This window comes from Primulina eburnea, chromosome 6 (genome assembly GCF_022965805.1).
Source record: "Primulina eburnea isolate SZY01 chromosome 6, ASM2296580v1, whole genome shotgun sequence".
NCBI lineage: Eukaryota > Viridiplantae > Streptophyta > Magnoliopsida > Lamiales > Gesneriaceae > Primulina > Primulina eburnea.
In genome coordinates, this window is record NC_133106.1 from 32963801 (window position 1) to 32990676 (window position 26876).

The window sequence follows — 26876 nt, forward strand, 5'->3', positions numbered from 1 at the left end:
ATCATAGCTATTTCAAGAATATCATTGGAGCATCAGTCGAACCCAGACCCGACTCGTCTACGACGGGTATGAGATTTAAAAATGGGTTGCGTTTACAGGTATTAGGACCTTCCCATATCCGCATCCGACCTGTTAAGGTTTTAATGATATGTTATATATATTTAGTAATCTATTTGTGTACTTTTATATTTGTAAAACCCAAAACGATGCAATGATAAATACATTTTTAATGATATTTTTATAGTAATATTACAAATATATAATTTCATTTTTTTTAATCTCATTCTTGATATATTTATTTATAGATTAAGGCATTAAGCTTAGCATAAAAAAGATGTTAACGTGTGTTACAATGATTGGTGACGAATAATAACTTTTTTAAAAAAATTTGATTAATTATTAGATTGATTTGATTTTATAATAAGAGTTTTATGAATTACTCTGTTTATTTTTATTATGATTTGTTGATTAAAATTTATATAAGTATTAATAAAATATTAATATGATTTTTTGACGGATCTAACGGGTTCAACCCATTAAATTTCGGGTATGGTTTACGTTATAACGGGTTGGAGCGGGTATGCGTCCCTGAAATTTTTAATGGGTCCAACATGTCATGGAAATTATGTATGTATATATATGTTCTTAATTTTGTACGAGGTGTTGGTGAATATAAAGAAAACAATCGACAATCGAGATTAAAGAAGTAATGTAGAGAAAAACTCGGGTTTACTTTCTTTAAGGTTTTATTTACTTTCACTTATTTAAGTTTGCTAATGAGTTTTGACAGCCAATTATCCAATAGATACAATCAATACAATAATGTAGCAATCATATTGTACTGCAGAATATATATTTATAGATTGACAAAAATTGTAATGCAGAGTTGTGTCATTTCATGAATCAACGTGTCTTTCCGTGAATGAATGTGTCTTTCCATTAATGAATGTATCTTTCCATGAATTATACATTTATTAACAATGCAACTTTTAGTAAATAACCAATATAGATACATTTTGGAATCAAATGATACAACTGAGAAACACAATAATATAACCCAAAAGCCTTAATATATTAAGATAATGACCAGATGTGTGTGCTAGTAAACATTATTTATACTTTTTACTTCCATGTTAGGATAATTGGTTAGGATGATTAGATAGTGAGAAGATAATGTGTGAGAAATTTTGAAGTAAACAATTACTTTTTTTTCACCTTAATTTTTAAATATTATGCAAAAATTATAAGAGAATATTCGAACATCAATGAAATATAGTTTTTCTAGGGGTTTTACACAACATCTTTCTATTCATCCAAATTTGTGATTGGCTCTATAATAACTAACTTCTAATTGATTTAGTGAAATCTTATTTCAAATTACAATTTTACCTTCATTAAATTATTGAGTGGGTCTTATGTAAGACCGTTTCACGGATCTTAATCTGTGAGACGGGTCAACTCTATCGATATTCACAATAAAAAGTAATACTCTTAGATAAAAAATATTAATACTTTTTCATGGATGACCCAAATAAGAGATCTGTCTCATAAATACGATCCATGAGACCGTCTCATACCAGTTTTTGCCTAAATTATTTTATTGATTAAAATTTTTATTTTCCTAAAATAGTCTTTCTTTTTAAATCTCCAACATTATCTTTATCCATATTTTGAAATTTTATTCTTTTTTATATATGTTTTAATATTTTTACATAGTTCACCATTCCTAATAACAAAAGTAAAAATTATCATTTTCAGATAAATATTTCAAATGTATTTACACACATTTTTTCAACTATATTAAGAGCAAAAGTATATGGCATCTTCCATGAATCTGGTATGTATTAGTCTATCTGTTGATGATGTCTTATATTTCTTATAAATCGATCTTATATTTTCTCTATCGTCGGTCATATACTCAGCAGAGACAATATTATCTTTTAAAATCTGAGGTCATTTTTTTATGGCTCACATAGTCAACCAAATTAAGCGGTGCAACGTCACCAGCTTGACACATAATAACTTTATAAGAAATCATTAATCTTATTACTATTTTTATTTATGCACGTTTGACCAACATAAATATTTTTTTTATAATAGGGATGGAACTGCTTACAAATGATGGATTTATAGATTTATGGGCTGCATTTGTATGATATTGTATGAGAAATGAAATGAATCGTAAGAGTTGAATGAATTGTGGATCGTTGCAAGAAAAAAAAATTGGAAAAGAGTTTGCCCAAAGAAAAGTGTAAAAAAAGAAGTAACCTAAGGGCAATTTCGGAATATTAAAAAAGGCTTCACCAAAAACAGTTATTAGGGTGCTCTTCTCTACACACTTCGAAGCGCAAATATGTGCACCGATTTTGCTAGGGTTCCAATTTTCTGTGGCGTCGGCAGTCTGATGGCTGTTTACTAGTGGATTTCAATATTTCTTCAATCGGTCGGTAAAATTCTTATCTTCATGTTTCATAGATGCGGTTTTACGTTTGTGGATTTTGTTGTGTTATCGGATTGGTGTCATTGAATTGATTTTGATTTCCATAGTTTTGGATTAGAAGATTCTTTTAATGGTCGAGGTGGTGATTTGAGGTTTCGAAAAGATGGAATCTTTTGTCATTTTTTTTTAATTTTGCTTTGGCTCGCGAATTTAATTATTTTGGGTAATCAAAGAATGTTCACACGATTGAAAGTAGGTATTCGAGTAAATTTTAAGATTTATATCGCTATTTATTTTGTTGTATGGAGATTTTTTTTACTGTGTAATAGATCCGCGTTTAGAATAATTATGCTTGGGTAGTTAATTTAATTTTGGCTTCTGTACGCTTATGTTTCAATCAGAGAAAGTGGGTGGTTTCTCTTTTTTAATTAAATTCAGATTTTTTTGATAAATTATTTGTCAAATGTTAAAGGTTGTTTTACATGTTCGTGGCTTTCATTTTTATTCAGCATTTATTTATTTGCTTTTTATGGTGCATGTTTGTGATGGTTAAATGGTGCGACACTTTCACGAAATTAGATTTGGCTATGTTCAGATCTATGTACTATGTGTGTCCTAGTTTGGCTCTGTACTCTCTCTTCCTTGATGTTGTATGTGCAAAGAAGTTATTTTTGTCATTGTAGGATGATGATTATATTCTCGCCTAGTGTCATTGAGAACTTTTCTCCATAGATACAGATTGATTCTATGGTTTCATTTTATTAAAGTTGATGCATTCATAGAACTGTGTTTATTTTGGTCACATCTTTTGCCATTATGTTCTTATTGCCTGATATGACAACTGTTTGACTACTTTATTTATTTTTACTTCTGATTCCTGTATGTCATGGCTATTAACCCCCTTTTTCTTCCTGAAAGACTGGATGTTGTCCATGTTGATTATTTGTTCTTTGACACATAAATTACTGATAATGTGATCACTTTGTTGGGTCATCCTAAGAAAAAATGTATTACTTATATGATATATCTGATAAAAGCTTTCTTTTATTTACTTTCTCCATTGACATTTGAATCTTGCCTGTGCAGGTAAACTCTTGGTGTATCAACTAATTTAAATCATCTTTGGCTGAGTAGTCAGTCCATTGTGTCGCCATTGTTTCTGATCTCGTTGGAAGGTGATTTAGATGGAGCATTCATCTAGCTCTCTGAACTTACCAGTATCAGACATACAAATGCAAATGGTAGGTTATGTGTCGACTAATCCTGTGTCGAATCGTTTCTTCATATCAAAAGAGCAAATGGATTTGGTGGTGCAAGTACCAAATAATCCTGGGTTTGATGCATCAGTTATGCAAAACAACCAAGTTGGACATCATGCAATTTCAGGTTATAATAGCGGATCGAACACGGTAGGTCATGTATCTGGAGACAAGGCATTTTTGCCAGTTAAACGAAAGGCTGACCTGAAACCTCTGATGAACAATTCTACTGCACAGCAACCGCTGCCGCCTGGCAAGCTCCCATCACACATGGGAGCTAATGTTGGTTCAACAAGACTTCTTCAGCCATCAGCGCCCCAAAGGAGAGCTTCAACAATTCAGGCGAAGTTGGGGGTTCCTGATTTGCGATCTCAACCTTTGGTGGATAAAAAACTGATGCAAAGCAAATCGACAACTGGTAAGGATGGCTCTGAAGCTGTAAGGTCCAAAATGAGGGAATCTTTAACTGCTGCACTATCTTTGGTAGATATGAACCAACACAAGGTTTTGAATACCCAGGAAAACCAAATTAATTCACCTGACACACATCAGATGCCTTTGGATTCGAAAGTTTCTGAATCCAATTTGGCTACGAGAGGGCTTGTCGTGGGCTGTACTTCTGAGGAATTTTCATTAAAAGGATCGGATGTAGTTGGTGCAACCAATGATTGTCGAGTGTTATCTGATGAGCTTCCTACAAGTGGAAACAGGGGGGATGATGATCAGGCTTTCCAGGATTTCCAGTATGGCTCCATTTTACCAGATGAGGACATTCCTTTTGGTGATAGTTTCTTTCCTAAAGACGACCTTTTACAGGGAAATGGACTTTCTTGGGCATTTGACTTTGATGTCCAGATGAGGGAAGGACTGGAGGTTCAAGATTCAGAAAAGCTCAAGCCTGTTGAAGAGGAAATTATGGGTCACAGTGACAGGAGTGTTGTAGAGATTCCAACACCGGAGAATGTGGCTGTTAAAATCGAGTCTGAACTGTTTAAACTATTTGGTGGTGTGAACAAAAAGTACAAAGAGAAGGGCAGGTCTCTTTTGTTCAATCTGAAAGATCGTAGTAACCCAGAACTGAGAGAACGGGTCATGTCAGGTGAAATATCTCCCGAGAAATTATGCTCAATGTCGGCAGAAGAGCTTGCTTCCAAGGAGTTATCAGAGTGGCGCATGGCAAAAGCAGAAGAGATGGCCCAAATGGTAGTTTTGCCTGATACAGAAATTGATATTAGACGTTTGGTTAAGAAAACACACAAGGGTGAATATCAATTAGAAATTGAGCGTGATGATGGAGTTTCTGCTGAGGTTTCTGGCGGAACTACTCTACTAACACAACCTCATCCACAAAAGAAGATTGAAACTGGTTCTCCTTCAGTGGCAAGTCCTAAAGATAAAGAAAATGTTGCAGGTCAGAAGAGTTCAGAAAATCAAGATTTTTCAGGTAGCCTTATCATTCCAACTGATGGGACTGATTTAATGCAAGGAATGATGGTTGATGAATTGAAGGATGCAGAATTTCTACCTCCAATTGTTTCGCTGGATGAGTTCATGGAGTCTCTAAATTCTGAACCTCCTTTTGAGAATTTATCTCCAGACGCTGCGCGTAAGACCCTTGTGACACACAAAGAAAGCCCCAAGGTTGTCAACTCTCGGGCTTCTGATCATGCTTCAGTTTCTCCAAAAGATGCTTCTCCCAAAAATTCAGACGTTGTCAAGAAGCTCAAAGTCATGAATGCGAAATTAAGCGGGAATCCTGCAGGGCATAAATTTCTTCCTAGTTATGCATCAAGGGCTAACTACATCTGGAAGGGCATACTTCAGCTAAATATATCAACGTCAATCAATGTTGGTGGCATATTTCAAAGGTTTGCTATTTTATAGGTGGACAGCCTGAATACTGACCATTGATTCATGCTGTGTTATTTGTATGTGACTGTGCTACTCTAGAGTTTTACCGTAGATTGCATGAAGTAAATTGGCAAGTAATTTGTGCACGATTCCGGTTACCTATGAAATATTTACCCCCTTTTTTAACTTACAATGTAGAATTAACTTTAAGAGCCTTTTTGGCTAAGTTCTAAGTTATTTGAAAGTTCATTATGAAAGCTCTTAAACAAGATTTTATTTTATAATAATAGTAAAAACTGTTAAGATCTTATAAAATCTTTCTAGAAGAGTGGAGATCATACCAATTTATTTTTATCATATTATAAGTTCTATTCTAAATAATCTAAAGAATCTCAAATCTTATTTTATTTTCTGAATTATCTTCAAATCCATTATTATCGGTCCTTTTATCGCATATTTTATTCCTCCTAAACTTGTTTGATCTAAATGGTTTGAGAGCCTTTAAAATATAAGATACAATATGAGAACCTTTAAATTGAAATCTTATTTTCCTAAAGTGTGTAAGATACTTGAAACGAGTCTAGCCAGTCAAGACTCTAAATCTTAGATTGTGTAACACTACTCTTTTCCTTTACAGTAAGCTAAGCTTTTGGTTGAGTTCTCTTTGTTCCCATCCTAGAACTCTTTATCTTTTTTGTAGTGTCTGAAGATTGCTGATGACTTCATATTGTGGTCTATCTTTTGTTGAGGTGTAAAGGAATTGTGATTTACTACTAGAATGTGCAAGTTTGTTCAAATTTTGTGTCAGATTCTCGGTGAACAAATTGTGAACTGTTGCTGTTAGAACAATAGATTCTTCTCTTTTTCACTTCTCCAATTGCATTGTGTTTGTACCTTTGTCATGCAGATCGTCAGTATTGCCTGATATGCATGTTTGATCATAAAATTCATCTGAAGTTATCAAGAAAGTTGATGCATTTAGTACTGCTTTCCCTCATTTATTCATTTTCTATCAACAGTGGTGAGAAGACATCTACCAAGGAGTGGCCCACCTCTCTTGAGATCAAGGGACGAGTTAGACTTGACTCATTTGAAAAATTTCTTAGAGAGCTCCCTATGTCTCGAACTCGTGCAGTCATGGTATACCGAGGCCTCTTCTTCCTCTTCTCTACAACTAATCTGTACCACCTGTTTTTCTTAACTTTGACCTTATGTTTTCGTATTAGTCCACATGGCCTCTTATTGGTTATGTGTAGTGGTGTTTATTTCGTATTAGTGTGGATGTACAATAGCAGTTTGGATCGAAAATTTGCGAGACTGCTAGTTTTTCAGGATAAATATTTTTTCTCCAGCTTGCGTCCTTTCTATGCATAATCAAAAGAAATATATGCTTAAGCAAAAGAAAAAATTAGATTCTAACGTTAACCTCGTGTGTTGGAAGCAAGTGTTTGACACAAATAATTTGAACTAGGACGCGAGGTGATTCGATCTTTCTTTTGACAATGTTTATCAGTTTCACCAAACAAAATCCTTTGATACACAAGTCCCTTAAAGAGAAATTATCATATAAAATGTTGGAGCAGGTGGTGTTCTTTCTTTTTCTGTTTCTGTTTTGTGCTTCTTTGCCTAAATATGGACATTGCCATCCTTATTTGACGTAGTTTCAATCCAATTTAAAACTGTCAATGGATGGCATGGTAATTCCGAATTCTGCTAACGCGTACATGTTTGAAACTAATACAAGAATTGAATCATATAATTAAAACGTGAAAATTCGGAATATGCTTCGTGAATGACGTCTTAAATTTTAAATTTTATTTTCTGAAGTGAAAAAAAGAAGTAAAGAATCCATCTTCAAGCATTAATGTTAGGTAGACGCTTGCGCATAAATTTCATTTTGCTTCTTGAATTCATTAATCAAACTATTCTATCTTCAGGTTGTTGAGTTCGTTTTGGGCGACAAATCATCTAAGACTCCCCAGACCAGCCTTTCTGAGGTAACATACATATTATTATAAATTTATGTGGGCTACGCCAATTGTTGCTGTTTCATTTTGTGAACGTGATTCTATTCTTTATGAAGGCTATCGATTCTTTCGCTGCGGACGAGAGGCTAGGTTATGCCGAACCATCGGCTGGCGTCGAGCTTTATCTTTGCCCTCGGACTAAAAGAATGACCAATATGATTAACGAACACATGCCCGAGAAACAATCCGAGTCTGATATCCCTATCGAAAATGGACTATTAATTGGTGTAGTAGTTTGGAGAAGGGCTCATAAAAGCAACATAGTATCACCTAATAACTCATCTTCCTACAACAAACACAGCTTGAAAAAACAATCTCTCGACTCTCCTAAGAAGATGCAAGATTCATCGAATGTTAAAGTTAACGATAATGCACGGACCAGAGCTTTTGCATCTGCTTCAACTAACGTTGCACGCTCCACAATGATGTCTCAACCCGATGAGGAAGATGATGTACCACCTGGGTTTGGCCCGATAGCTTCTGCCCAGTCAGCGAAAGCTGATGATGACTTGCCCGAATTCAATTTTGCTGGGCATTTGAACCCATCCGTGGCCCGGATTTCACCACAAGATTTGCATAACCGTGATGTGAATTCAGCTCAACGTTCAGTAGATCAAGTTAGAGAGCTTATTAAAAAATATGGCCAAAGCGGTGGTAGTGCACCGAGTAGGAGCGTGGTAGATGATAGACCCCTCGGTATTAAACCATGGAATGACGATGATGATGACATTCCTGAGTGGCAGCCGCAACTACCAAATCAGCTGCACAACCAGCCCTATCAGGTGGCTCAAAGCCACAGGCAGCCGTTGCAGGTGCCCCTTCCAAATCAACTTGTGATTGACATGCCGAGCCAGCAACCACCTCGAGGATGGGAGGGGCCACCTTCAAGCGGTGGGTGGGTGACCCATCAGCTTCCCCCTGGGCCCCAACGTGAAGGGAGATGGAAGCGTTACTGACTGAAACAGGATAACAAAATAACTTCTTGTATATAATCGTGTTTTAATTTATCATATATTTTCTCTTAGGACTTGGCTTGGTGACTACATGAGTTTTAATTGTTGGTTTATTCTGACCTTTCTGGTTTTTGTTCAAAGCTTTAATTAGTTTCGTCACTATTTCATAAATTTTGTGGGAGAGACGTTTCACTGATGGACTATAACTATGACAATAACCTTCATAAAGAATATAGAAAACATATGAATACAACGCATGCACACATGTATGTCAGCGAAGCACCAGCTATCAACTTTTTCCTTCTCATACAATATGCAGGCAAATCCCAGAAATAAGCCATGAGAGAACAGCTACTGCTATCCCACTGATCTAATGGTTTATTTACAACTATCAAGTTCGTTTACACACAAAGGTATTAGATTCAAATCAGGGATTAACCATCCATTAAAACACTTGGCTCGTATGCCAATTATATTGATGAGTGACTATCACCATGACAAACAACTATAACTAACAACAATGATGGTACTCGAATCTTTCAAACTTCCACACAAGCTCAATTATTGGATTCAGAGAGGGCCGTTGTGGCACGTTCAACAACTCTTTGCAATAGTTCATGAAATCAAATGTGTGAGATTGGTTTTCCGATATTATTGAACCACCACATTGTATAAAAATGTACAACTCAACCATGTTTTGGTGAGCTTGGTTGAGTTTTGGTCTGTGGTTCGGTGTCTGGGTATATATGCTTGCTAAGGCTTGTCCCCCAATTTGATTCTCTCATTTGGCTTCACACAACTTCACAAGTACGAAAACATGCTTTTCCTTTCCTTGAAGATGTAACAACCAAAGATCAAGTCTTATGTTTCACCAGCCTTCTTTAAGTTGGAAACACATTCATTTCACTGAAGATACGTACCAAAATGGTCATGCAGTTCATGCATGCCAAATTGCCATATTTGGTTCCTTCTCTCCCTTTCTGCAATCTGGTGGTACTTGCTTACATTGTTTCATCCATTTCCTGATGATAAAAGAACCAAAAGTTAGATATTAACAATGACATTCCTATGAAGTGTTATGCAAAGATTTCATTAGTGGGATTAGAATCTTTTAATATTTTAAATTGATATACCCAGGGACGTAGCCAGGAAATAAGTCGAGACTGGGCTGAATAGCGACGGATCTTGCAAACACCGTCGCCGATCCAAATCGACGACGGTTTTGATTAAACCGTCGCAAGCTCGGCGACGGTTTGTATTAAAACCGTCGCTATATAGCGACGGTTTAGTTCTAACCGTCGTCATTTTAGCGACGGATTTATTAAAACCGTCGCTAATCATCCGTTTTTTTTAGTGGGCTATGGGTTCAAATTTTTAATAAATTCAAAAAATTTAGCGACGGATTTAGTAAAACCGTCGCTAATCCATACATATTTTTTAATAGACCCAAAAATCTAGCCTGGACTGGAGCCCACCCCAGCCTTTGGGGTGGCTCCGTCCCTAGATATACCCGTACTAATATCATATTATTTCAAAATTATACAAAATTTACACTTTTTTTTAAAAAAAAATGGGTCACCCGAGTTAAAGCCCGGATACAAAGGCATGTAGCTCAGCCCCTGCCTAGCACAACCATGTCTGACAGCTAGGAAGAAAAAAATAAAGCTACTGACAGAGATTAACTGGTTCTTCGTTTAAGCATAGTTTGGTACACATGATAGGATAAACATGTGATATATAATATAAAGATAAGTTGAGGATAAATAAGATGTTGGATATTATATTTAATGTTTGGTATGATTTTAATAAGAGTGATTAAATTTATATATTAGATTGTAATGACAAAATTAACCTTATCATAATAAATTTTATAATTTCAAAGTTGTTGATTGATTTCATATTTTTTATTTGTTCATGTGCCGATAGTACTTGCATGATTTATTTATTTTTACCTAATTTTATATATTATATAATATGATAATTGACCCTTGATTTTGTGAGTCAAGTCAAATATCAATTTTTAAGTATAGTAGAGTGATAATAATAATTTTATTGAGATTTATAAAAATTATTTATATAATTATCTCGAAATCATTTATATAATTATCATATTATATAATATATAAAAATAAATAAAATATTTATTTGATTTTAATTTCTACCTACTATCATAGATTTATAAAAAAAAAATCATTTATAAATTGAGGGTAATTAAGTCATTTATAGTGTATTTTATCATTTGATTAAAATTATCACACCTTCTATTAGGGATATTTTATCCTTCTAAAAAATTATTTATCAAGGGCCCATGATATTATCATGAGCTTTTTAAAAAGGTACCAAACATGGGATAATGAGGATTATTTATCAATCCCTCTCTTATCCCATGTACCAAACTATGCCTTACTATATTATTATTTATTACAATAATAATAATATTAAATAATTTTAATATATACTTAAGTTCAATTGTCTTATTTTATTCAAACGCTTTAACAAAATAAAATATCACATTTTATAAACTCCTAAAACAACTTATAATATATAGAAATTTATAAGTTGTTTTAAATAAATTTAATCAAAATGACATTTATGTATATTCGGGACAAGTTTTATGAGTTGGTCTCTTGTGACTTGTGAGATGGTCTCACGAATTTTTATATGTGAGACAGATCAACTATACCAATATTAATAATAAAAAGTAATACTTTTAACATAAAAAGCGATATTTTTTCATGGATTACTCAAATAAGATATCCGTCTCACAAAATATGACTCGTGATACCGTCTCACACAAGTTTTTGCAACGTTTTCTAGGAGATATCTAAAAAATTCAAGGCCGTTTAGCACCTTGCTCTTACACATTATGTTTAAATTTTTTGAATAAATAGATATGGATATTTCTAATTTGCTAAAGAAAAAAGTTGAGAAAAGAGTTTAAATTATACGTGATAATTAATTGACACCATATATATCTTTGATTTGATTGGTATCCAGCATGAAAAAAAGAAAATCTAACGCTTACATGTTATTCCAGCAATAGAATCAATAAACTAAAGCAACCAAATTGTAACCAAGAAAACATTTTGTTCAACCCATATCACATATCAACATTTTGTTCAACCCATATCACATATCAAGAATGTGGTGATGAACACTTGAACTTTGCTGCAATTTGTCTCATACTGAAAAATATTTGCCATATGCGAAATCATTAAAGGTAACAAAGTATAATCTAAATCAAAAGTGAAGAGGACCAGGGACCAATTTTTAGGTATCAATAAAATGAGGCACACACAAAGTGAGGCTCCCTCCATTGGTAATGAAACCAGGCAGAATATTTCTTCGTAGAAGTCTCATATTTTATATGGCGCTATTTCGCAGATTGATAGTTGCTTCGATAAGGGAACTCGAAATGGTTTGACCAACTTCGGCTTTGCAGAGTGGACATGATGCATTGATTCTCAGCCATTTGTCGACACACTCCTTGTGAAAGAGATGCAAGCAAGGCAGCTCTCTCAGTTCATCATTATTTAGGTACTTGGCTAAGCAGATACAGCATGCCTGTTGATCAGAAAAACCAAAGTTACTTTTCAGGGTTCGACTGAAGGGCCACATGCTGCAGGAACATAATGCAATTTAAATAAATGAGTCAAGAAGATAATGTACTCCAGAATACATGCAGATGTGGTTGACAGAAGTAGAAGCAATGAGGCTTGAATCCATAACGGTTTACGGAGATGAATTAGATTTCAAATTATCTCCAACCTCATATTTTCATTAATAACGAAGAAAATTGGGGGACAAAGCAGTCAATCATTGAAATCAAGCCATTTTCATTGACAAAATTTAATAATTCAATAGAATAAAATGAATCATACTGCATCCTCTCCTGATATTGCACGCTCATTCTCTGTTCCAACAGCCACTATCCCACCTTCACCTGCACCAGAGACGTTGTCCTTGCTCTTATTTTTCTTGACTTTAAATTTATAAGTTGGCAGAGTACTAATAGACTCTGGAGTAGCTCCTCTATTCTGAGACAAATCTTCTCTGAAGCCCAGAACCGAAAATAAACAAGGAAGGCAGCAGCAAATTGTAGCACAGAGAATGAAAGGCATTGCATAGCCAATACAGCTAAATGTGAGAAATACTATGCATAACCTGCGAGTGAAAAAGTTCGAAAAAAGTGTGAATTTAAAAAGAGACTGAACAAATCTCACTGTGAGTATGCTAAGAAAATGTAGCGTATTCTAGAAGTACCTATACACGTTTGGGCATCAGTGGATGAAGAGTGCCCTCCAAAAGTCCAGACATTCCCAACAACAAACCAAACAGCAAAGAAACAATCCAAACCCATCTTTAAGTATTCGACGAACACCTTAAGCCTTCAATAATAAGAATGGAAATTTAGTTCCCCACAATGTAATTATCAACTTCACGGTCCCAAACCATTAAGTTCAACATGAATAATTTGGTGATGCATATGCAGCAGTTACCTAGAATTTGGTAAACCATTACTTTGAGTGCCTCTGGTTGCTGTACTAGTTGACCGGCGATCTTCACCTCCAATGACTCTCCCTGTCAAAGAGCCAGTCATAGTGTTGCCCTGAGAAGAATCCTGACGAAGTTGAAATGAAACCTGTTCAGAACCCTGGTTCCGATATTTAAAACGCCAACATAGAAGAGGGAGAATCGCCAAACAGCCAGATGCATAACCCAATATCCATGTTTTCAAAGGAGCACCTGGTTTTTCGTGCTTTGAAAGAGACAACACAATAATAGCTGCAATAATTTGGCTTAGAGTCAACAGTAGCTCAACTGATATCCATAAACCAGAATTCAGTGGACTCCTTTGGCGGCCACGATTATTTCCTCTTCGCATCTGTGATGAGTTCCTTGTGTTTGATCCATTGGCAGTAAAAATTGGGGGTTGATAAACAGGAACTCTTGAGCTAGCACTCGGTTGATTCTCACTATGTTGCAGCTCCAAGGCCCCAAACGGCCTGTCATGGGAAAAACTAGACGAAGAAGCGTCACTGCTACTAGTAATTTCAATAACATGTTGATTATCATTGTGGTCATCGGCTCGCTCCATTAACATAAAGACTTTCTTGGCTTCGCTTTTATGTTGAATTCCCAATAACGGCAGAGCCATCCAAGTCCATCGAATGGACACGGCAACAAACCGAGGACATGGGACAATAGGCTAGTGAAAATATCTTCAGACCCCTTCCTATCAATGCCAAAAACTGAATGCCTGATAGGATTGAGTCACTTAAATGCCGCGGATTCCGACACTTCACCCAGCATACAAAATCATTTCTCCAGGACCCTGGTCAAGGAACACAAGGCAGGATATTGAAAACCACCTCATTCAGTCAGGATATTTCAATAATGAAACCTTACCTGAATTGAAAAGGAAACAAAAGTTTCACAATATTTTTTCTTATTGTTTTAATACATTTTCAGGAAACTGGGTACTTTCAAATTTCAGAGGCTAGAAAACAAATCCCAGCAGAGTAAAATGAACAATTACCATGATAACAAACAGCTACACCTCTTCAAGAATAATAATCCGTCAAGGCAAAAGGAAAAATCAAAACAACAAAAATCGTATACTACGTGCTTATAAATTCAAATTACAAACAATGCACCCATATGAGCAGCAGCATCAGTCACATGTTCTTATCAAAACCTTAATATTTAAATTAACACATCATTTCGTAATAAATTCTATCATTTCGGAATTCAAACTGAGAACAATTTCCAAATTCCACAACTCAGGAAACCAAAATCCCTAGCAGCAATAAATCGTTAAGCAACCATTTCATACGCGTCCTTCATAATTAACAAAATCTCTGAAATGAAAAGTCCACAAATAAATTCAAACCAAAACAAAATAAAATTATCTACAAAATAGCTAAAAAAGACGTAACTTGAAAATTCTGCAGATAATTATACACATTCAAGCGAACAAAATTCATCATTCTGACCAATGTTTCGATGAAGCGAAGATTTGAGTGACCAAATGAAAAATCTGTCAAAGCTTTTCTCTAAAAGATAGCTCTGAATCGTTCATTTCGAAGACTCTTTAGATGGTTGTCAAAATATTATCACACAAAATGCGAATACTTCACTATCATCTATTTAATTTCATTTTTATTTTTATTTATTTTTAAGTGATTTATTTTTTTTTCTTCCTGAAAAATGTAATATTGGGATAATTTTTTATTTCCAAATTATGGAGAATAGTTATTTTTTAAAAAAAACTTTCATATCATAATTATTATAAATATCTTTAACTATATTTGAAAATTTTATTATATTTTATTTTCTCGTTATTACGAAAATTGAAATGTTTCACAATAAATTCAACATGTGTTTAGAACAAAAAAATTGATATAAAAAAATTGAATCAATTTGATAACAATAATAAGATATATAACTATATTAATCAAATTAACTTTTGACTTTCGAAAGTACGGAAATAAAAACATTTTACTCGAGCTACCCGAATGTCAAATCTATCTACATTACAATCAAAATTAAGTTTCTAAAATTATCGTAATTTAACTATGTATTATGGTAAATAAATTGTTTATTTGGAGGTCGAATTGTTCATATGAGTAGGCATTTTGTGAGACGGTCTCATGAATCTTTATCTATGAAACGAGTCAACCTTAACGATATTCATAATAAAAAGTAATATTCTTAGCATAAAAAGTAATAGTTTTCATGGATGACCCAAATAAGAGATATGTATCACAAAATACGACCCGTGAGACCGTTTCACGCAAGTTTTTGCTTGTTTTTCTATTTAAGTTTATTTATTTTACTTTCAATTAATTATTTGGCATTTTGGCTTTCGAATCATTTTATGTAAACAACATTTTAGTTGTTAGAATTAGATTTTTTTTGTCAATAAAATTTATAAGATGATGAATAAAGAAACTATTTATTCTTTAAAAAAAACAGCAATCTCATTTTATTTGGATAGAAGTCGAAGCCTTTATTCTCAAAATCATAATAAGCGATCGTTCTATTATGTTAAAGATTCTCACTATTATATGATTATATTATTAAGATAAAGAAAGATATATACAATTCGATATAATAATATTTACTTTAGATAAAATATGTGTGATTTAATTAGTTGATATATTTACGAAAATAAAATTAAAGTGAGAAGTCCAAAGAAAAAAATGAAGGTGAATCGAGAGCCGCCACAACCAAATCACGGTTGACATCACAATTAGCTAATCAATTTTGTGAAATGTGAAAATCAAATAGTTCCATTTTGACGTTCTTCTTCACATGCGAAAGTCCATTAATTTTAAATCAGCTCTAAATCTTTTTATATAATAAATTCTAAAATGTTATTTTATCGTATATATATATATATATATATATATATATATATATATATATATATATATATATATATATATATATATATATATATATATATATATAGAAGTGTTACACTGCTCACCCAAAGGGTGAGCAACCATGAGCGACGCGCTATGTGGCCAAATATGTGGATTTTTTAAATACATGTGGACTTTTTCTTTTTTCTTTTTTTTATCATTTCTTTTAATTTGTAGGGGAACTTGTCGCTCAGCTCATTTTTCCCCCAAAAAGCTACTGCACTCATCGTTGTTCCTTCTTCCAACCGCAACCACAGATCTTCCTACCGCACCACCGTACCGCCTGCACAGTAGTACGAGCGCGACCACAGTTAGTCCTCGCCATCACCATACCGCGTAACCACCGCGCCACAACCGTCCGGAGACTAAAATTACCGGAGGATTCACTCACCGACGACATTTTATTTTGGTATTCCCGCATAAACTCGTCTTCGATTGTTGTAGTCTATTCCGGAAATTTTCTATGTTATCAAATGTTACTACTACTTCCGCAGGTTATTATCCATCTTTTCTGGCGTTGCTTAAAACTGAAGAAAATTAATAACTTTCATATCTCCAGAAATTTTTGATAAAATATGAGCAACAGACTGTATTTTTAAAAAATAATTCGTTTATTTTTTTGTAATTTGAGACATGACTTATTTTGGGTTATCAAAAAAACATAGACACGACCCTAAAGTTTTTAATTAGTACCAAAATTGTTGTAGAACGAGACACTTAAAATAGTTCTTTCTGATAGATATTTATTTTGTCAATTTTTTTTTTCAGAAATGGATCATTTTAGTGAAGATGAGCAATCATACATCCCCCAAGTGGGAGATGATCAGAAGCCAAGTATTGGTATGAGATTTGATTCTTTAGAGGATGCATTCTCGTTCTACAATCAATATGCACGAGAATCTGGTTTTAGCGCAAGAATGAGTAATAGCAAGAAAAGTAAGAAAACGAACGAAGTTGTCTGGAAAAAATTTGTATGCTTTAAAGAAGGACATACAGATGATATTCGATGGAACAAACAGGGCAAAAATGTGGAATCAAGAAAAGAAAGAGCGCGTGGCGAGACTAGAACCGGATGTTTGTCAAAGATTTCAGTTGTGAAGGAACAAACAGGTCCAGGTTGGGTTGTTAGTAACTTCATTGAAAGTCATAATCATCCATTATCGACTCCGTCAAAGGTGCATTTGTTACGCTCACATCGTAATATTTCTGCATCAAAAAAAGTGTTGAGTCAACAATTTGCAGAAGCCAATGTGCCTACTTGTCAACAAATGAGATTATTTGAGATAGAGTCGGGAGGGCCTGAGCATGTAGGTTTCCTAGAAAGAGATATAAGAAACTATGAGAAAAGTATCAGGGATGAGCATAAGGGTATTGATGCAGAGACATTGGTTGATTTCTTCGAATCTGATAAAGAGAAGAGTTCATTGTTCTTTTTTGATTATGAAACTGACTCGGATTTGGTTCTTTCTGTATTTCATATGTTGCTTATGAGGATGGGATTTGGTTCTTTCTGTATTTCATATGTTGCTTATGAGGATGGGATTTGGTTCTTTTTGTTTAGCTGTCCATCAAGAAAGACTCTGTTGCTTACAGAAACTTGGCAATCTTTGGGGAGACTCTGTTGCTTACAGAAACATGAAGAGATTATGTTGTCTACGGGGCTTATGAGGACTGGTACATGCTCAAAGTTACAAACTGATACACAAGCATCAACACTAATTGAATAATTCATATTAACTTTTTGAATAACAATACAACCATTCATCACATATTACAAACTGCACCATAAAGTTGTTGAATTACAATACAATCATCCGTCAAATATTATTTTTACCATTACAAACATATTGGTTGCAGCTACTGTCAATAACTTACAATAATACATCTATTAATCTTTACTAATGTTTAGTGCTTTCAAATTTTCTTGTATCACCTCCAAGCTCTTCAGTATTTCATCCAACTTATCGGCCTGCGATACTTTGACTCTAGAACTTGAAGCTGCATTTGAACTTTCGTTTACCGTATTTTGGGAGGACGTCGAGGCAGATTGGTTCACCAATGAGGCATTGTAAGCTTTCTCGGCCTCCTCTCTAGTTCTATAAGATTGGTGGACAGCACCCTTATACCCATTAACGTTAGAACTTGCTTCTGCCCACGTGTCGTAAATACCAGGATTACGCCCAACAAACACAACATATGTTTTTCCCTACGTTGTAACGAAAATTGTTTCAACATCAAGATCTGAATAAAGAATATCAATAAAGATTCAATGCGGCATTGTGCTGAATCTGATGCATGAGAGTTCTTCCACGAAGGCTATCTGTGAATCAATTAAATGATGAGAAGCAAAGGTTAAACCACTCTGATGCATCCGCCTTCTCCAAGTGAGTACTATTCAGTAATTTCCATTTCTTATAATTCATAATATTCTCCAAGTGAGTACTATTCTTATAATTTCCATTGGGAGACGATGCTAGCTTAATTTATGGCCAAACAACCTTCAATACTTAATATTTTTTTAATAATATTAATTTATTTCATTACTGTTTTTCCGATGTTGATGCAATGCAAACCTCATCAAATAGTTAACAGATCCAAAGATTCCAAAAAAAATTGAAAAAGTATGAATACCATTGAATTTTGAGAGACCGAAAGATTTCCCTGGGTTCCCTCTTTTCTGGCGTCGACAGGTGGTGGGAGGGGAGATTTCTTTGGTTGCTGTAAGCTGTAAATCCTCGCCTACAGATTTTCAAAACCAAATAATAAAATAGGCCCACTAAATACACATTTAAATAAAAGAAATGATAAAAAAAGAAAAAGAAAAACGATGAACTTGGAAGATCTATGGTAGCGGTAGGAAGATCTGTGGTGGCGGTTGGAAGAAGGAACAACGATGAGTGCAGTAGCTTTTTGGGGGAAAAATGAGCTGAGCGACAAGTTCCCCTACAAATTAAAAGAAATGATAAAAAAAAGAAAAAAGAAAAAGTCCACATGTATTTAAAAAATCCACATATTTGGCCACATAGCGCGTCGCTCATGGTTGCTCACCCTTTGGGTGAGCAGTGTAACACTTCTCTATATATATATATATAGAGAAGTGTTACACTGCTCACCCAAAGGGTGAGCAACCATGAGCGACGCGCTATGTGGCCAAATATGTGGATTTTTTAAATACATGTGGACTTTTTCTTTTTTCTTTTTTTTATCATTTCTTTTAATTTGTAGGGGAACTTGTCGCTCAGCTCATTTTTCCCCCAAAAAGCTACTGCACTCATCGTTGTTCCTTCTTCCAACCGCCACCACAGATCTTCCTACCGCTACCATAGATCTTCCAAGTTCATCGTTTTTCTTTTTCTTTTTTTATCATTTCTTTTATTTAAATGTGTATTTAGTGGGCCTATTTTATTATTTGGTTTTGAAAATCTGTAGGCGAGGATTTACAGCTTACAGCAACCAAAGAAATCTCCCCTCCCACCACCTGTCGACGCCAGAAAAGAGGGAACCCAGGGAAATCTTTCGGTCTCTCAAAATTCAATGGTATTCATACTTTTTCAATTTTTTTTGGAATCTTTGGATCTGTTAACTATTTGATGAGGTTTGCATTGCATCAACATCGGAAAAACAGTAATGAAATAAATTAATATTATTAAAAAAATATTAAGTATTGAAGGTTGTTTGGCCATAAATTAAGCTAGCATCGTCTCCCAATGGAAATTATAAGAATAGTACTCACTTGGAGAATATTATGAATTATAAGAAATGGAAATTACTGAATAGTACTCACTTGGAGAAGGCGGATGCATCAGAGTGGTTTAACCTTTGCTTCTCATCATTTAATTGATTCACAGATAGCCTTCGTGGAAGAACTCTCATGCATCAGATTCAGCACAATGCCGCATTGAATCTTTATTGATATTCTTTATTCAGATCTTGATGTTGAAACAATTTTCGTTACAACGTAGGGAAAAACATATGTTGTGTTTGTTGGGCGTAATCCTGGTATTTACGACACGTGGGCAGAAGCAAGTTCTAACGTTAATGGGTATAAGGGTGCTGTCCACCAATCTTATAGAACTAGAGAGGAGGCCGAGAAAGCTTACAATGCCTCATTGGTGAACCAATCTGCCTCGAAGTCCTCCCAAAATACGGTAAACGAAAGTTCAAATGCAGCTTCAAGTTCTAGAGTCAAAGTATCGCAGGCCGATAAGTTGGATGAAATACTGAAGAGCTTGGAGGTGATACAAGAAAATTTGAAAGCACTAAACATTAGTAAAGATTAATAGATGTATTATTGTAAGTTATTGACAGTAGCTGCAACCAATATGTTTGTAATGGTAAAAATAATATTTGACGGATGATTGTATTGTAATTCAACAACTTTATGGTGCAGTTTGTAATATGTGATGAATGGTTGTATTGTTATTCAAAAAGTTAATATGAATTATTCAATTAGTGTTGATGCTTGTGTATCAGTTTGTAACTTTGAGCATGTACCAGTCCTCATAAGCCCCGTAGACAACATAATCTCTTCATGTTTCTGTAAGCAACAGAGTCTCCCCAAAGATTGCCAAGTTTCTGTAAGCAACAGAGTCTTTCTTGATGGACAGCTAAACAAAAAGAACCAAATCCCATCCTCATAAGCAACATATGAAATACAGAAAGAACCAAATCCCATCCTCATAAGCAACATATGAAATACAGAAAGAACCAAATCCGAGTCAGTTTCATAATCAAAAAAGAACAATGAACTCTTCTCTTTATCAGATTCGAAGAAATCAACCAATGTCTCTGCATCAATACCCTTATGCTCATCCCTGATACTTTTCTCATAGTTTCTTATATCTCTTTCTAGGAAACCTACATGCTCAGGCCCTCCCGACTCTATCTCAAATAATCTCATTTGTTGACAAGTAGGCACATTGGCTTCTGCAAATTGTTGACTCAACACTTTTTTTGATGCAGAAATATTACGATGTGAGCGTAACAAATGCACCTTTGACGGAGTCGATAATGGATGATTATGACTTTCAATGAAGTTACTAACAACCCAACCTGGACCTGTTTGTTCCTTCACAACTGAAATCTTTGACAAACATCCGGTTCTAGTCTCGCCACGCGCTCTTTCTTTTCTTGATTCCACATTTTTGCCCTGTTTGTTCCATCGAATATCATCTGTATGTCCTTCTTTAAAGCATACAAATTTTTTCCAGACAACTTCGTTCGTTTTCTTACTTTTCTTGCTATTACTCATTCTTGCGCTAAAACCAGATTCTCGTGCATATTGATTGTAGAACGAGAATGCATCCTCTAAAGAATCAAATCTCATACCAATACTTGGCTTCTGATCATCTCCCACTTGGGGGATGTATGATTGCTCATCTTCACTAAAATGATCCATTTCTGAAAAAAAAAATTGACAAAATAAATATCTATCAGAAAGAACTATTTTAAGTGTCTCGTTCTACAACAATTTTGGTACTAATTAAAAACTTTAGGGTCGTGTCTATGTTTTTTTGATAACCCAAAATAAGTCATGTCTCAAATTACAAAAAAATAAACGAATTATTTTTTAAAAATACAGTCTGTTGCTCATATTTTATCAAAAATTTCTGGAGATATGAAAGTTATTAATTTTCTTCAGTTTTAAGCAACGCCAGAAAAGATGGATAATAACCTGCGGAAGTAGTAGTAACATTTGATAACATAGAAAATTTCCGGAATAGACTACAACAATCGAAGACGAGTTTATGCGGGAATACCAAAATAAAATGTCGTCGGTGAGTGAATCCTCCGGTAATTTTAGTCTCCGGACGGTTGTGGCGCGGTGGTTACGCGGTATGGTGATGGCGAGGACTAACTGTGGTCGCGCTCGTACTACTGTGCAGGCGGTACGGTGGTGCGGTAGGAAGATCTGTGGTTGCGGTTGGAAGAAGGAACAACGATGAGTGCAGTAGCTTTTTGGGGAAAAAATGAGCTGAGCGACAAGTTCCCCTACAAATTAAAAGAAATGATAAAAAAAAGAAAAAAGAAAAAGTCCACATGTATTTAAAAAATCCACATATTTGGCCACATAGCGCGTCGCTCATGGTTGCTCACCCAGTGTAACACTTCTCTATATATATATATATATATATATATATGAACTGTTTTGAATTTTAAATTACCAAATATAGTGGTGACATGACAAATCAGGATTCAGCACTTCAGTTTGGTTGGTAATTTTCACGGTTCACCAGTTTTTGGCTTGAAAACACAGATGAAAATCTCTTGAAATGTCAACGAGATCTTCAATCTGAATCCACACACACAACCAAACGGAAAATTCGACCCTGCCTCTGCAGGGACTGATCCAAGGGCCAGAATTTTTCTGGCCCTTGGTAACCAAACCCAAAATCCAAGCAGATTTATTGCTTCAGCCCATCTCTCTTTTCCAACATTTCAACGCCCATTTGTGTCAAGTTTGCAGTATCAATCCTCTGTGCAATCGCCTCAGGCACTATCAAAGATTCTAGTTTTTCCTTTTGTTGTTCTTTTTTTATCCCATTTTCTCTATGTTTATATCGAGGAATCTAAAATTTTTCATTTCATGTGCTCCTCATGCTCTAATAGACATGGTAGATTGGTTTGCTTTCAGATGAATGCGTAAATGTGTAAGGATTATTTTGTTACTTATTGTTCCTAAAATGGTGGGGTGTTGGTAGATTTTGCTTGATCCATCTGAAAAGTGTGGCATGCGTTAATGTGATTTCTAGGGTTTGTTTATACCTCTTTTTTTTTTTTTTTGTTAGGAACTTGTTTGAAGATCTCAGTTTTGTACATTATGTTGTAATTTACGGTTGGGGATTCTCCTAGGGGGTTCTTTTTCCAGATCCCTAAGTTTAAAAAGTATCATGCCTTTAGATTGAAACCGTAAACTTCCTGTTTTTATTGTCCAAAATTTCAATCTTTATCGAATTGAAAACCTCGAAATGTGGAAGCAAATTCTCAATAAACTCCCCCGGAAATCCCAGAAGCCAGATCAAGATTCATCTAGGAACCCTAGCTTGGGCGCTAATGTGCCATCTCAGGCTTCGAGCCAGGCCAATGAAGCGAACACTGCTGCTAAACGGGCTTCAGCTGCTGCAATCTTTCCATCTAATGTGATTGCTGGAATTGAGCCACTGCTAGCCTTCAAGGATGTTTCAGGTTCCGAAAAAATGAATCTTTTCATTAGTAAGGTAAGTCTTTGCTGTGTGGCCTTTGATTTCACGGATCCAGCCAAAAGTGTTCAACAAAAGGAGATTAAGCGAGTGACGCTGCTTGAGCTGGTGGATTTTGTGTCACAGAATCCACCGAAATTTTCGGAGCCTGCTATTTTAGCTTCTTGCAAAATGTGCTCCATAAATTTATTCCGTGCTTTCCCGCCTAATCGTCGGTTGAGTAATAAAAGTTCAAGTGAGAATTATAACGATGATGAGCCCACATTTCAGCCCGCTTGGTCAAACATGCAGATAGTGTATGATTTCTTGCTCAAGTTTGTGACTTCCACTTCGTTGGAAGCTAAGGCCGGAAAGAAGTACATTAATCATTCCTTCATTTTGAAAATTATTGAGTTGTTTGATTCGGAGGATCCTAGGGAACGGGACTGTTTAAAAGCAGTTCTGCATAGGATTTATGGGAAGTTTATGGCCCACAGGCCATTTTTAAGAAAGGGTATAAGCAATGTGTTCTATAGATTTGTGTTCGAGACAGAGAAGCATAATGGGATTGCTTAATTGTTGGAGATTTTTGGGAGTGTTATCACGGGATTTGCATTGCCTTTAAAGGAGGAGCATAAGATATTTCTTTGTAGAGCGTTGATTCCACTGCACAAACCGAAGTCATTGGGGGTTTACTTTCAGCAGCTCTCGTATTGTGTGATTCAGTTTATTGAAAAGGAACCTGTGTTGGCTTGCAGTGTAATTGAGGGACTGTTGAGATATTGGCCGGTTACGAATAGCCAGAAGGAGGTGATGTTTTTAGGTGAGTTGGAGGAGATTCTTGAATTGATCAACATGGCTGAGTTTCAAAAAATCATGGTTCCGTTGTTCTGGCGCATTAGGCACTGCATTAATAGCTATCATTTTCAGGTAACTTTCCCTTTTTTTTCTTTGTATCTTTAATTTGTCATGGCATTAAAATTGACCAGCAAACGTTCAATGCCTTTTAGCTTTTGTGATTATGTTACACGTTCATTAGTGTGTTTCTTATATGAATCTTCACGTCAGTTTATATCAGTACAGAGGTTTAAGAAGATGCTAGTTTAAAGCTGGAATTCTCAATAATTTTCAGGAATTGCTCCATTGAGTCCTTATGTTTGCTAAATTCCTCAGGAGCCCTTAACCACAATTATCACTAATGTCATTGCCCTGTGTTTATATCTGGAATCTGTTATTGAAATAACCTATAGAAGACTAGGATTTTGTGCGTCTCCTTTTGGAGTCTGGCCCAATAAGCTTTATTAAACTCTCAAGGTGGAGAAATGACTACTCATGAGAATGTGCAGAAATATTTGGTAGCTGATACAAGATTACTTTAATATCTAGATGCAAATATATTTAAACAAGAGGATGTTAAATTGCAATTAATCAAACAGCCCCCCGTTGGTTGAGCTATTGATTTTCATTGTCATGTGGTTGAGTCACATCATGTCTGTGCGGATGTAAAAATAGAAGGAATTTTGGGTTTATGTTATTTCTATAGGATTCTAGGAAATTTGGAACTTAACGAGATAAGGAAGTTTGAGATTGTGTTAGTATTCGATAGTTATTAGTGCATGGTCGCATAGAGCTCAAACCAAATTGGGTTCTCTACGAAATAACTCCGAATTTAATATAAATTCATTGTATTATTACATTTCAGGTAGCTGAGAGGGCTCTGTTTCTTTGGAACAACGACGGAATCATCAATCTAATCACTCATAACCGCCACATTATACTGCCAATAATATTCCCAGCTCTGGAATCCAATGCGAAAAACCACTGGAACCATGCCGTCCTGAACTTAACTCTAAACGTGAAAAAGATGCTGGTAGATATGGATGATGCCCTAGTCTTATCTTGCTCATTTAATTGCCAAGAAGCCCAAGATACTTCAAACTTGGCCATTGAAAGGCGGAAGGAAATTTGGGACCGTCTGAAGCACACAGCTAGTCTTCAGCCAATGCCAATGGTTGGAAATATTGCTGTTCTGGTTACTCATTGAACCCGTGAGCTTTGTAGCTGTCTGGCTTGTGTACTGGAATAGGTTTGTGCATTATGTTAAGTTTTTTGGTCTTGCAGGGCCAAATGGTAGATCTGTTGTATAATCTATTCTGTCTGCTGGGGTTTTGTTGTGAAATGGTAGTGTTAGGAATGTATTTTGCGAGATTACTGTCGAACACTCTTGCCTCTGTCAATATCATAGTTGTCAAAGGCGAGAGCCTCTCGCCTTTGGTCGCCACAGATGAGGACTCCCAGACGCAGCGATTCACTAAAGTGAGTCCCCTTTTTATTTCTCATCAAATGAATGGCAATTACTTGTTTAAAACCCAAACCCTAGCAACCCAACACCTTAACACTGGAATTAGAAGAAGAAAGCTCTGCACAGAAGAACGAGGTGAGCGCATCTAAATCTAAAACAACAACAAAAAATCGATTTCAAATTTTTTAGATGAAGATGAAGAAGAAATTAATGTTGATCGAGAAAATGATGAAATCCAAGAAGAACACAAATGAGGTCTCTGATGATTCGATGGGAGAAGAAGATGGAGGACTCAACCAAGAAATTTTGAATTACATTTGTGGGGATGTAAACGAGACAAATCGAATAATATAAAGCTCGAGTTTCGGATCGTTTGAAAATTATTAAATTTGCAAATAGTTCGAGATCGGTTTGTTCATGGCTCGTTTATCGTATTTAACGAGTCTGGTTCAAGCTCGACACGTTCTCGAGTTCGTTAGAAAGCTCATTTTATGAGAATTTAAGAGGTACAATTTAAAGGGTACAATTATCATTTTATAGGATTTCAATAACTTACATTTCAACGTAATAACAATGTGAGACAAAAATTCATGACCCAAAAAACTTGTCGAGCTCCAAGTAACTCGCGAGTAGCTTGATTCGTTTACATCTTTATACACTTGATAAATGTTTATAGTTGCGTTAGAAAACTAAGAAACTTCACAAATTTATTAAGGACAATGAAAAGCACAAAACAATCATATTTCTTTTTTTCAAATGTTTCTCTCGTTTTTTAACAAATGGAAAGGAGAAAAGAAGATGCAGGTTTTAGTATTACAGTCAATTGGTGAAATACATTGATTTTAAACTTTGTAAATTTAATATGTTGATTATTTGAGGAAAAGAAATCAAACTAAATCATCGAATTTTATCGTACATGTGTTTTAACATTATTCAAAGAATTTTAAGATGAATCGACCCGATTGTTTAAACGTACACTTTAAAATATTATTAAATTGAACAATTGATCCGAACAATTGATACACTATCGAGACGAAGGTGTCAAATATCAATTTTTTATGAGATTTCATTCGACAATTATTATAAAAAAGAAAAAAAAATTATGTGAGACAGTCTCACAGATCATATTTTGTGAGACGAATATCTTATTTGGACAATCCATGAAAAAATATTGTTTTTTATGCTAAAAATATTATTTTTTATTGTGATTATCGATATGATTGATCAACTCACAGATAAAAATTCACGAGACTATCCCACAAGAGACCTACTCTTAAAAAATCTATTTATTAATCATTTGAAAATTAAAAAATTTTTAATCTCCTCCTATCGAGTGAGTGTGTTTTTTCATTCTTTTTAAAATTTGAAAACAACACAAGTGGTGTAAGGCTCATTAAAATTCTAAATTGCAGCTTGATGTTAACACAAGAATCGAA

The 26876-nt window shown here is 34.9% G+C and overlaps 2 protein-coding genes and 1 pseudogene across 3 annotated transcripts; 2 read left to right on the forward strand and 1 right to left on the reverse strand.

Annotated features, from left to right (window-relative positions):
- The first annotated feature begins 2326 nt into the window (after positions 1 to 2326).
- On the forward strand, positions 2327 to 8649 carry LOC140834423 (uncharacterized). 2 transcript variants are annotated; one of them, XM_073199290.1, is made up of 5 exons: positions 2327 to 2443; positions 3527 to 5567; positions 6570 to 6690; positions 7488 to 7547; positions 7634 to 8649. In XM_073199290.1, exons 2-5 carry the CDS (start codon positions 3625 to 3627, stop codon positions 8531 to 8533), a joined length of 3024 nt encoding a protein of 1007 aa, XP_073055391.1. In that variant the 5' UTR covers positions 2327 to 2443; positions 3527 to 3624; the 3' UTR covers positions 8534 to 8649. The 2 variants fall into 2 exon arrangements, with proteins under 2 accessions (XP_073055391.1, XP_073055392.1); XM_073199291.1 differs by having other exon boundaries at positions 2334 to 2447.
- Positions 8650 to 11529: 2880 nt separating this feature from the next.
- Positions 11530 to 14644, reverse strand: LOC140834424 (E3 ubiquitin-protein ligase At1g63170-like; annotated as a pseudogene).
- Positions 14645 to 22139: 7495 nt separating this feature from the next.
- LOC140834425 (serine/threonine protein phosphatase 2A 57 kDa regulatory subunit B' kappa isoform-like) lies at positions 22140 to 25419 on the forward strand. Its single transcript, XM_073199292.1, has 2 exons — positions 22140 to 24068; positions 24841 to 25419. The coding sequence occupies exon 1, from the start codon at positions 22929 to 22931 to the stop codon at positions 23712 to 23714; it is 786 nt and encodes a 261-aa protein (XP_073055393.1). The 5' UTR covers positions 22140 to 22928; the 3' UTR covers positions 23715 to 24068; positions 24841 to 25419.
- The last annotated feature ends 1457 nt before the right edge of the window (positions 25420 to 26876 follow it).